General features: G+C 35.6%; 1 protein-coding gene across 1 annotated transcript; it reads left to right on the forward strand.

Annotated features, from left to right (window-relative positions):
* Positions 1-14: 14 nt before the first annotated feature.
* Positions 15-11,776, forward strand: LOC127178407 (complement C1s subcomponent-like). Its single transcript, XM_051131268.1, has 12 exons — positions 15-37; positions 2,338-2,445; positions 2,672-2,870; positions 5,418-5,598; positions 5,705-5,827; positions 6,415-6,608; positions 6,711-6,858; positions 7,061-7,176; positions 7,960-8,035; positions 10,437-10,562; positions 10,663-10,746; positions 10,843-11,776. Exons 2-12 carry the CDS (start codon positions 2,375-2,377, stop codon positions 11,589-11,591), a joined length of 2,067 nt encoding a protein of 688 aa, XP_050987225.1. The 5' UTR covers positions 15-37; positions 2,338-2,374; the 3' UTR covers positions 11,592-11,776.
* The last annotated feature ends 460 nt before the right edge of the window (positions 11,777-12,236 follow it).

A 12,236-nucleotide genomic window follows, 5' to 3' on the forward strand; every position in this document is an offset into this window, starting at 1 on the left:
TGTGTTTTTGTGGGGAGCCTCAGTTCATCCGCTGCAGGTAGGGGAATCGTTTTTTTCTTTCCTTTCTGTATCTTTTTTACGTCACCCACTCTTAACCCCCTCTGATACTCTTTTTCTGCCCTCTGCGCTGGAAAGCCCCGCTACCTTTATCCACCCTCTGCACTTGTGTATGCAGTCACTTGCCTTCCTTCCTGTTCGTGCAACATTAAACCCCACAGAGAGAAATTCAGTATGAGACCTCGGTTTACTGAGAAGTTACTGTGTGATTAAAATTACAGCAATCAACATTACTACTTCTACTTTTAGAATTAGGTTTTACACCATCTGAACAGGTGAAAAAATGTAGGCCTATTATGTTAAGAAAAACTACTGCCATTAAACATTTATTTTTACATTTCTGAATAAAATGATCACTTTCATAATTCTTTGTGAATTGGGACAAGAGTGTTTTAAGCAAAATATATGTGAGTATACCTGTTGTTGCCTGTTCTCAATCACACAGTGTGATAAATATCAGAAAAAAATGAGGTCTGACTTCAAAACCCACAGACACATTTGTGGAAGACACTGCAATACCATCACGGTGAGAATGTGTGTGTGTTTGTTCCTACTCTTTTCCTCATTTGGTCAGAACTGTTAACATTGTAGTTTCATATCTTTACTGTAATCTCTAATGTGAGTGCAGGCGTGCCGTGGCGCACAGAACCCTATACATATCAGTATGTAATATTTTGTTCTGTGCTTTATGGAATAAAAGGTCTTTTCTAACAATATTTATTTCATCTCCAACATACAGCTAAGATAAAATATGCTGTCGTTAGACAAAACACTAAACAAAAACATTGAGGTGTTTTAATCACCCATGTGATGTAAACAAACTCATCTAATCAGGTTCCCATAGAATATTTATAGGAACTATTGGTGTCATAAAGATCAATTTTATTGGAATGTTTATATGTTGTTGTCTGGGGTATACTACATGCTAGAAACATAAAATAATAGCTGTCAAAACAATAAAATAATTGGCATTTGGCTCGTGATTTTTTTTATGAGCCTTTAGAATGAAGGCTAACAGTGTAATAATGTCAATTTCAGAAATGTAATTTTATTTTAACACAATTTGTGCACCCTTTCAGGTCTCTGGATCCTATTTAAAAAACAAAACAAACTTAAGGTTCAGGATCTACAACAACAGAAGTGGGATTCATGGCCTACACTGGAGACCTATCTCTGTAATAGTGAACAATTTTACTTCCTTAGTTTTGTGTTAAATAAAGCTTAACACTTTCTGTTTTACTTCCTTTGTCTGGTGTTTTATAGCTTGCTTAGCTCATTTGTACTTATTATATACTGTAAATGTATAAATGTATGGTCATAATTAAGATAGTACATTAAAATAATACAGGAAGACACCAATTTGCAATATCAAGCAGCAAAAAGCTGTTTTGTACAGCTAAAAATAGACCCATACAATTCACAAATGGCTGCATTCACTCTTACAGCAAAGATAAGGTGGATACACTAATGTATTTTACATAACATACCAGCAAACAGCTGTAAAATACCTTTTATGACATTGTTTGACATTTATTGTGTGGCGGTTACGGTAAATGGTTGTTGGAAAACATTCAACAAAATACAGTGCAGATAACCTCCTCTTCCTCTGTGCCCCCTTCTCTCTCTTTACCCTCTAAAACTGCTCTCCTCCCTTCTTCCCACTCTCTCCTATTTTATCTATTTGACTTTTTCTCTTCGTCTTTTATGTCTCCACCCCCGACTTTCTTCTGTTTTTCATTTCTGACACCAGGAGGCGTACTTATTCTCTATCAAGTGAAAGTCGATCCATTTTAGCCAATGTATTTCTGACTGCATAAGTTGTCAGTTAACTGAACGTGTTCATGTTAATAAAGATGTTGACTTATACATTTAAAATAAAAACAATTGTGAACTTAAATTACACTCGTACATATAATAAACACTAAGAAGAAGAATATTTTTTTAAAAAATTAAAATTGAATATAAAGATTAGAAAATAGCATTTATGGCTGACAAAAACGAAAGCATGACCTAAAGGGACAAGCTCTGTGATTTGATATGTTATGTAATTTATTAAAAATGTCCGTAAGTGTCCAAATACTTTTTGGGCCACTGTACATAATAATCTTATGTATTTAAATTTCTGAATGCATAGTTAATGTTAATATGCTGTTTATGCGCATAGCAGTATGTCTGGAGCAGCCACTACATGCCTGCCCTCCAGTTCACGTCAGTTCAGGGTAAACGCCCACTTACAGATGTTGGGAAACATTCTGTTTAAGTATGTTGACTGTTTTTTAGGGGAAAAGAGGGCTGGGCATGATGATGCACACAGAGCATGAAAGTGAAAGTGCAGAAAAAGGAGAGAACGGGCTATGTTTTAACACTTCTCATCATGATCGTTTTTTGGTATGTATGTATTTCTCTACATAGTATTTTTCCTGTAACCAAATACTGCATAGATTATATAAGAGTTTTTTTTTTACCTATCTATCTATCTATCTATCACTACTTGCTTCCTTTGGTTTTGTTCTTTATGACTATCCCTGTCTTTTCCACTTTACTCTTTTCTGCCCCACTATTTTCTCTAATTTTTTATTATGATTTTTTCCTGACTTTTCCCCTCCCTGTCCAGTTTTATTGTGCTTCTCTTCCCTGTGTGTGGGTCCGTGCCATTGGCTGGATGGGTGCAATCACCTGGACATCCACGAGGATATGACCCCTATTCCAACCTGACTTGGGCAAAGTGTGCTCCCACCGGACACAAAATCACACTCACTCTCTTACATTTGGACCTAGAAGAAAGCTTTGAGTGTGAGGACGACGCCGTGAAGGTGTGTGTGTTTGAGCAAGTTTTTTTTTTTTTTTTTTTTTTTTCCCCACAAAATGCAAATTGTATCCTTGTGCTTAGAAGTCCTGTTAAGGAATAGTTTACCCAAAAATGAAAAGTTGCAAAAAAATGACTCTAAAATGACGCTAAAAATGAGTTTGTTTCTTCAGTGGAACAGATTTGCAGAAATTTAGAATTACATCAGTTTCTTGCTAATGGATCCTCTGCAGTGAATGGGTGCCGTTAGAATGAGAGTCCAAACAGCTGATCACAATAATCCACAAGTAATTATTCTGTCCATCAGTTAACATCTTGTGAAGCAAAAAGCTGCATGTTTGTATGAAGCAAATCTATCCTTAAGGCGTGTTAACTTTACAGTGTTGCTTCTGGCCAAAATATGAGTCCATAATGCATAATAAGGCCTCCCCTGGTGACAATGTCCTTCCCCTGTTGTCCACTCTCAAATGGTGCTTGATCTGTGAATATTTACCTCCTGATTCAGACAAGATTTTTTTTTTTTTTACTGTAGTAGGTAATATTATGGACAGAAGATATTTTAGCTGAAAGCTGTAGTTTGAAATAAAAAAACATCTTGATGCATTCTCTTCAAAGGCCATGTTCACACAGCAGCAGAATACTGTTGTCAGTCCTTAATTACGTTTTAACTAATTACGTTCACACACAGTACGGTTATGTAGGGGTGTGACAACCGCATTCTATAACCGAACTCACACCCGTAAATTTTCAGGACTCACAAATGCAATCTCGGAACACACGCGCTGTGTGAACGGAACAGGACAACTAGTTGTCCGTCACATCATTCAGTGTAAGAGTTCAGTGTAAGAGAGAGCCGCTCTGCCTTACAAGCGCGCATCTACCGTGTGTTGCATGCTTTCATGTGTGCTTTCGGTAACTTACAGTGACGGAGAAATGAGCTGCGTGCCCTTACCAAAAAAAAAGTTTATTTAAGTGCGCTATTAGTATACTTCTTTTAAACTAAAATTACTTTCAGTATACTTTTATGTACTTCTCAGAAATATACTTAAAATGACATTTAAGTATACTTGATTTATAAGTATTTGAGCTATACTTGTGCTCTGAGATTCCGTGTTTTCATTGTTATACGCTAGGGGCGCTATTTCACACCTTCCGTACAGAATTTCCAAAACACGAGTGAATAAGAATCCGCTTCCATGTGTAATCACAATCGTCGGACATAAAACAGCATCAAAACACTAGATATGTAAAACTGTGTAACGTTATAGAATAAAATGTCGACCTATGAAGACGTAATAATGAGTTTAATGATTTGGGGTGTTGATCAGCTCCATCTACGTTTTGATTATCATAATTAGTTTTTTTTTTTTTTTTAGCGTTTTGTTCAAAATGTTTATTTATTTATTTTTTTATTTATGCAACTTACCCACATTCAAGTGTTTATAAAAATGGATGCATGAAGCTAGAATAAAATGTTTTTGTTTACAAGCAGATGCCCTGTACTTTCTTTTGATGTTTTGTATGTTCAGATATTCATATAACAAAATGTATACAAATTAATACCTAAATAGGGACGTAGTAGTATACTTAAAGTATGATGTAAAGTTCACTTAAAGAAAACTTACGAGTATACCTGCAGTATAAAACCATTAAACTAGTAGTTTACTGAGACTGTACTTCAAAGTGTACTAAAAGTATTTAATTAGTAAACTATCAGTATACCTGTAAGTTCACTTTTAGTATACTTGTAGTACAAACTAAAAACGTAGATGTGAACTAGTTGTGTACTCAAAGTTTACTTCTGTTATACTTAAAAGTATACTTTTATACACTAGAAAGTTCGCCAATTTAGTCCCAAGGAGTATTGAAATAGTACATTTAAAAGTATACTACTAGTACACTGATATTTGTATACTTACTACATAAAGTATACTTAAAAATATACTTGAACTTTACTTAAGTATACTTAATGAAATAAACTTGAAGTATACTTCTTTTTATTAAGGGTGTCTTCTGAAAGTTTTATATCCAATCTTTACCGGAGCCGCTCCTATCAGTTTTGTGTTCTGCGCACAACTCAAATGCTCCACTCTTCACCCAAATATAAAAGCTGCTGTCTGGTTAATGAAGGTTTGTTGAATGAACTCGCAGCTCAGTTGGACTCTTGTGGTGTCAGAAAGTGATAAAACTTTAAGTTTTACAGACATCGCCATCTTTGATATTACTTTGGGCTTGACTCCTGTTGCATGTTCATACAGACAGTATTCAAAAAGTGACTTTAAGCAGCTGTGTGAATCAGACATTTCGAGACTCACATCTGCAAGTAAATGTGATGTCAGTCGCAAAATGCTACATTTCTGTTTTGATGAAGAAACAAACTCACCTACATCTTGGATTGCCTGTGTGGGTGCGTAAATTAAGCAATTTTTTTTATTTTGGGGTGAGCTATTTTCCTTTAAAGAGAATGTTTGTGTGAAAAGATTTACTACACTGTGTATTTTACATCGATTATTTAGATTTTGTGTATTTGTGTATGACAACGATTTTTGTCCAGGTATTTGCAGATGAGGTGCTGCTTTTCACTCTGTGTGGACACAAGTCTGTGAAGGAGCTGGAGGCGTCTGTCAACCCTTTCCTCCAGTCTTTCCCTGGTGGTTGTCTCACTCTTTCATTTCTCGCAGACTACTCAAACACTGAGAGACATACAGGATTTCGAGGTTTTTACACCGTACAAGGTGAGTAACAGATGATGAATAATACATTGACTTGAGGGCAAAAAGAACATGGGATTATCGGTTATTGCAGATCTAAGTTTTACCCTCAAATCCTGCTGACTTACAGATGTTGATGAGTGTAAGGACCCTGAAAATGAGTGCACCCAACTCTGCAACAACTACATTGGAGGTTATCGCTGTTTCTGCAGACCAGGTTATGTCCTCGACTCTGATAAGCACACCTGCAAAGGTACTGGATGGTTGAATGAGATTTTGAGACATTTATTTTGACTGTCATGTTGATTTAGTGCAATTAATTATGTAAGGAATACCAGCCAGTTTAAAAAATAGGTAATTATTGTTTTTGATTCCGCATTGTACTTAGCTACTTAGCATGTAAATTAATACATGGACATGAAATATTGGTTTTAAATAAAATAATTTGATAATTTGTATATGCTTACACTACGAAAAAGAATAAAATGTGCTAAACAGTCAGCATAACAACAAGTCTAAAGGACCGTTGACACAATAGGCTGTAACTCTTCAAGGGATAGTTCACCCAAAAATTAAAATTCTGTCATTAATTACTCACCCTCATGTCGTTCCTTCATCTTTGGAACACAAATTAAGATATTTTTGATGAAATCTGAGAGCTTTCTGACCTTGCATGGACAGCAATGCAACTACCACATTCTTTAAATTATTTAAAAAGTTATGTAAAAAGTCTTTAATTTGACATAATTAAGTTGACTAATTTTTTATTTGTTTCACAGACCTCATTTATATATAATTCCTGAAGCAGTGACGTGGTTTTGTTTTCTCTCTGTGTGTCAGTTAGCTGCAGTGAAGATCACACAGGCTCTCGAGGAGGTGTGCTGATGTCACCTGAATGGCCTGGGCCGTACCCAGAAAACTCTGTGTGTTCTTACACTCTGGCCGTAGAAGAAGGTCTGCAGTTTGAGCTGACGTTCAAGGAGGAGTTTGATTTGGAGAAGAAAGAGAATGGAGAGTGCATCGACTCATTAACTGTATGCAACGTGTTTAGTACAATATTTGAACTAATCTTGTTTCTCTCTCTTTGTATTTCACCTCACTGATGTCTTTTCTCTTTCTGTATCCATTTCTTCTAGATACAACCTCTTAATGGTAAAGCTGAGACATTTTGCGAAAGGGATGTCCCATCGTCCCTTCTCACAGGGTCTCACCGTATTGAGATTATCTTCAAGACAGACCATACAGGAACAAACCGAGGGTTTAGATTCAGTTACGAAACGAGAGGTGTGCATGTTGCACCCAGTTTTTAAAACTAAACAACAATATACTGCATATTCAGGTTTGGTGGGAACACATAACAATCTGAGAATCTCCCATTGAAAAGTTAATTTGAAAGATCACTGATCTGAATTGTTATTGTTGATTGAAAAGATGCTGAGAATTGTTTCTTAACATGTTATGTTGTTGTTTATTTGCTTCCTGACAGCAATGAAATGTGCTGGACCTGTGACGCCAAAATCAAGTATGAACCCGCAGAAAGCTGAATATTCCACAGGGAACAAAGTTACAGTGAAATGTGACAAAGGACATGTACTGAAATCAGTAAGTATTTTAGGCTGATTGTTTTTACCATCTCAGGCTGAAGGGCCACAGATTAAAAGTTAAGGGTTTGTTGAGAAACATTTTAGAAAATGTATCAATTAAAATTCACAATATAAAATTTTTTAGTAAAGTAGTATATTTTTTATTCGTATAAATTAGTGATTAATCTTAGTAGTATAAAATGATATCTTAATAAAAATAGTATGTTTTTTTAAATATTTTATTAGTATAAATTAGGGCTGTCAAACGATTAATCGCAAATAATCACATACAAAATAAAAGTTTGAGTTTGCCTAATATATGCGTGTGTACTGTGTAATTATGTAGCTATACATTATACATATAACACAAAAATTAATGTAAATACAGTATTAAGAGAAATATGTTATATGTACAGAATATTTGTATTTATATATAATATAAATTCTTTAAAAATATAATAAATATACTTCTTAATATTTCTTAAATGTATACATGAATGTGTTTATATTTATATATACATAATAATTACACACAGTACAAATACATATATTAAGCAAACTCAAACTTTCATTTTGTATGTGATTAATCATGATTAATCGTTTGAAAGCCCTAGTATAAATTAGTAACTAATTTTTTAAATAAATAACGTCTCATGCATATTGCTTTAAAATTTGGATGGTATGTTTTTATTGTTAGATGATATTATTCAGCATTATATATCAGCATGTACTTTCGACTGTAATTTAGGAGTCAAACCTTTTTAATCATTGAAACTCATATTTAGCATGAAATGTTCCATAGCATGAATCAGCTGAGGATAAGTATGAAGCCACATGCCAGAAGAATGGACAATGGAGTCCTGTTATCCCCTGTGAACGTGAGAAAATATCTTTTTATAATGTCTTGGTTTCTGAACAAGTTGCTTTTTTTTAAAAGGAAACCTATTATGCCCCTTTTTACAATTTGTAATGTAAATCTCAGGTGTCCGCAGAATGTGTGTGTGAAGTTTCAGCTCAAAATACCCCCCCAGATCATTTATAATATAATTTTTAAAATGGCCATTTTGGAAGCAAAAACACGCTGTTTTCGTGCATGTATCTTTAAATGCAAATGAGCTGCTGCTCCCCACCCCCTTTTCCAGAATAGAGCTGCGCATTAGTTTAAACTTCTTATACACGGTTTTCTGAGCACACACATCTGAAGCACACACAGAAAGTGGCTGTCACACAGCATGTGAGTACTAAACTGCCCTTCACTTCCATGTCTTATTGCACTTAAACTGTCAAATACACACAAGTTTATTTTAAAAACACACAGGAGTTACAAAAAAATGTCTGTGAAGGTAAACAGCTGGGAAAGAAATCACATATTTATATTAGATCTGTGTGGTAGCAACCCCGCAAATCCGTAGCCACTAAACAGCAGAATATGAATGCAATGCGCAATCTCTCGTTAACCATTTTCCTCCCATAGAAAACCATAAACACTTAATATGGCTCAGTGTATTAAGATGCATTACATTAAGTGCAATTAAAAAATCGAATTCAATATATAGTTTATTAATTTAATGTACTACAGGGCAAGCAGATGGCCATGAACACAATGTGCAAACTTTCACTTGTCCTCGCATTCAGCATAACGTGGCATAATAACGGACTAAGATGATAAAGACCAAATTCAGTATAAGAGTTATTGTTGATGCAAAGTATATACAGACCAGCGGATATGAACGCACATACATTAAGTGATATTAAAAGGACCAACTCTGTCCAGGCAAGCAGATAAGCCCGGAACGCAGTGCGTTAAATTGCATGTTAAACATTTTCTTCCCATAGAAAATCATCATAGATAAAACACTAATCTAGCTTAATGGACAAAGACAATGATATAAAAGGGCTTTAGACAGTTTATATGGGAAAATGCTTGACACAAAACTGCGTTGCATTGATTCTGGGCTCACCTGTTTGTCTGTACATATTAGCATATTGAGGTATTTGCCATCTTAGTCCGTCATGCCACATTATATGCTGGCTTATTAATATATATTATATTAATAAACTGTATATTGAATTGGATACTGTAATTGCGCTATTTTAAAGGGGTCATCGGATACCCATTTTCCACAAGTTGATATGATACTTTAGGGTCTTAATGAAAAGTCTAACATACTTTGGTTAAAATTTCTCAATGGTAGTGTAAAAAAACACCCTTTTTACCTTGTTCAAAATCAGCTCATTCTGTTGCATGTTCCTTTAAATGCAAATGAGCTCTGCTCACCCCGCCCCTCTCTTCTGTGGAGTGACGAGCTGTGCTCTGTTTACTTTAGCCACGTTTAGCCACTAACTTGCTAACTAGCACATTATTAGGAAAGGCGATCACAACGATTCATAAAAAATCCCTTATACTCATTTCTGCTGTAGGTAAAGCTGGATCACGAATGATTCGCACGAACATAAACGGATATATGTAAATCGGGAGGATTTTTGTCATTATAGGGTAGATGTGTACACACACTGCCAACACACATTAATGTTCAAACAACATGTAAAAGTGAACTTTGCATTCAGTGACCCCTTTAATATATTAAGTCATATTAAGTGTTAATGGATTACTACGGGAGGAAAACGCTTAACGAGAGATTGCGCATGGCGTTCATATTCTGCTATTCTGTGGCCATGGATTAGCAGGTCTTGTCTTTTTGTCCTACAGATGACTTGCAGGACCCTGTATGTTATGGTCCTAAAATAGTTTTAATCATTTAACCACCACAGCAGCTTATCTCCACTGGCAACATGCACGATTTGTGGCGATTACAACTGACATCGTAATTTAGTTATTTTTTTCTTGTCTTCACTACCTGACTACTGTAAAATGTTGAGAGACTCAATTAAAAAAATAATAAATAAATGAAATAAAATAAAAAATAAAAACACTGCAAGGGACGTCACTAGCGGAAGTGCATGTGTCTGAGAATGCAAGCGTGAGAGTGCAAGTGCATGTCTGCAGCCAGACCCTTCTCACGCTGGGACTCTAAATAGTGTTCTGTGCTTGTCTGTGCAGCCAAAGACAGAACAGTTTGCATGCTTTGCTTGAATTTTTGCCATAGTGTTAAAACTGGTACACCATTGTCACTTGCGAAAACAAAATGACAGCGCCTTGGGTGGAAACATGCAGATTAAGGGATGGTTTTATTATGATATCCCCTTACCATGTCACTGGTAAATGAAAAATGTTCATGTGTCATTAAAAAGCCCTCTCTTCTTTTTTTTTTTCCTTAGCTGTGGATTGCAGCATTCCAGATTGTCCTGAATTTATGGAGCTGTCAGAAAACGATCCTCCAACAACATATCTGAACCAAATCAGTTTTAAGTGTAATAATAAATATTATCAACTGAATAAAAATGGTGAGATGTGTATGGTTTATGTGAACTACGTTGATGTCATTCTTAAACTAAATACTAATTAGTTTAATAATACTACATTTTTCATCTTCTCTTTCATCAGGTAATTTTACCTGTAATGCAGAGGGTAACTGGGAGTCTGAGAGTGGTCAAACATTAACAGAAGATATGCCTAAATGTGAACCAGGTACTCAGTCATTTTGAATACACCTATAAACCCAGATATACTTTATCATTCATATCTCTTTTATATATATATACATTTCATATCTCTCTCTTTTAGTGTGTGGAACGAATAAAGATGCCGCTTTTGGTGGTAGAGTCTTTGGTGGGAAGCCAGCAGCAATTGAGCAGATTCCCTGGCAGCTCTTCCATAAGAAAAGTCCCAGAGGTGGTGCATCTTTAATCAGTGATTTCTGGGCTGTAACCGCAGCTCACGTAGTGGATGGACATGAAACAACCACCATGAGTTGGTTAGGGGGAGTAATTGATGCTACAAGCAAAAACCCAGTCATTATGGAGACTGAGAAAATAATAATTCACCCAAAGTATCAGAAAGTTGGTGGAGGTTCTCAGTCTAACTATGATCATGATATTGCACTCATCAAAATGTCTAAAAGGGTGCCTCTAGGTCCAAACATCAGGCCAGTGTGTCTGCCAAAGAAAACAGATGAATCTGAGGGAGAAGCCACAGTCTCAGGTTTTGGAAGATATAAAGATGAAAAAGCTAGTAGATATCTGCTTTATGGACACGTCCAGATATACCCACTTAATGAATGTGATTCAGTGGGTTTGCGTGTCACCAGTAACATGATCTGTGCTGGAGGAGACCAAGTAGACAGTTGTCAAGGTGACAGTGGGGGTCCTTTGTTTTCTCCTGTTCTGGGCGATGGGTCTCCAGACAATCCTTATCGTCTTAAAGGCATTGTATCATGGGGTCCTCCTGGATGTGGGAATAAAAGCTTTAAGGGCTTCTATACTAAAGTCCAAAACTACCTGGATTGGATCAAGGAAACCATGGAAAGAAACTAAAATCAGTGCACTAAAATAATATACACCTACACCAACTGTTAATTGTAATACACACGAATAAAGTTACTCTCTGCTGTATCTGATCAGTGTATCTGCATCTGCTAATTTCATGAATAACTCGGCATTTAAAACTTTTGTATTAAGTTGTTTTATGCTCACCAATAAAACCATTTTCACATGTAGAATTTCAGCCTCATATTTTCTATTTTATAAAAAATGTTCTGGTGAGGCCTTTTTTGTCTAATAGTAATAACATCACACTAATTTCAAAGGCAATCCAGCATGTACAGTGCTTATAGGTTGCCCATCCTGCCATATCTCTATTCTGTTTTTCATGCCTTGCGGTGGTGCCAGATTAGTGTTCCTCTTCAGCCAAATCAAACAAACCTGATTTTTGTTGTGACTTTTAAAAGTTTTCCACCTGCATTGCATCCCATGTCAAACTGCGAAGATTTCTGAAATGAATTATGAGTTATTTCCTCTAAACTGGTTTATTAACACCTTCTTTGCATCTGACAAAGATGGAAACATCTAATAATCAGTAAAGAAAAGATGAAAATGCATGAAAATGATCTCTGTAGACTTTAACCCCTACTGTTTGAGTAAACAGGTTGAAAACGCACGATTTACGGGAAAAGTAGTCAC

Source organism: Labeo rohita, chromosome 16 (assembly GCF_022985175.1).
Source record: "Labeo rohita strain BAU-BD-2019 chromosome 16, IGBB_LRoh.1.0, whole genome shotgun sequence".
In the NCBI taxonomy this organism is placed as follows: domain Eukaryota; kingdom Metazoa; phylum Chordata; class Actinopteri; order Cypriniformes; family Cyprinidae; genus Labeo; species Labeo rohita.

What these genes read in the sequence shown, in the direction of transcription:
- LOC127178407 (XM_051131268.1), top strand. Translation starts at nt 2,375, where the DNA reads ATGAAAGTGAAAGTGCAGAAAAAGGAGAGAACGGGCTATGTTTTAACA. An exon ending in TCCTGTTATCCCCTGTGAAC is followed by an intron (nt 8,036 to 10,436) that starts GTGAGAAAATAT and finishes TTTTTTCCTTAG; the next exon opens with CTGTGGATTGCAGCATTCCA. An exon ending in TATGCCTAAATGTGAACCAG is followed by an intron (nt 10,747 to 10,842) that starts GTACTCAGTCAT and finishes TCTCTCTTTTAG; the next exon opens with TGTGTGGAACGAATAAAGAT.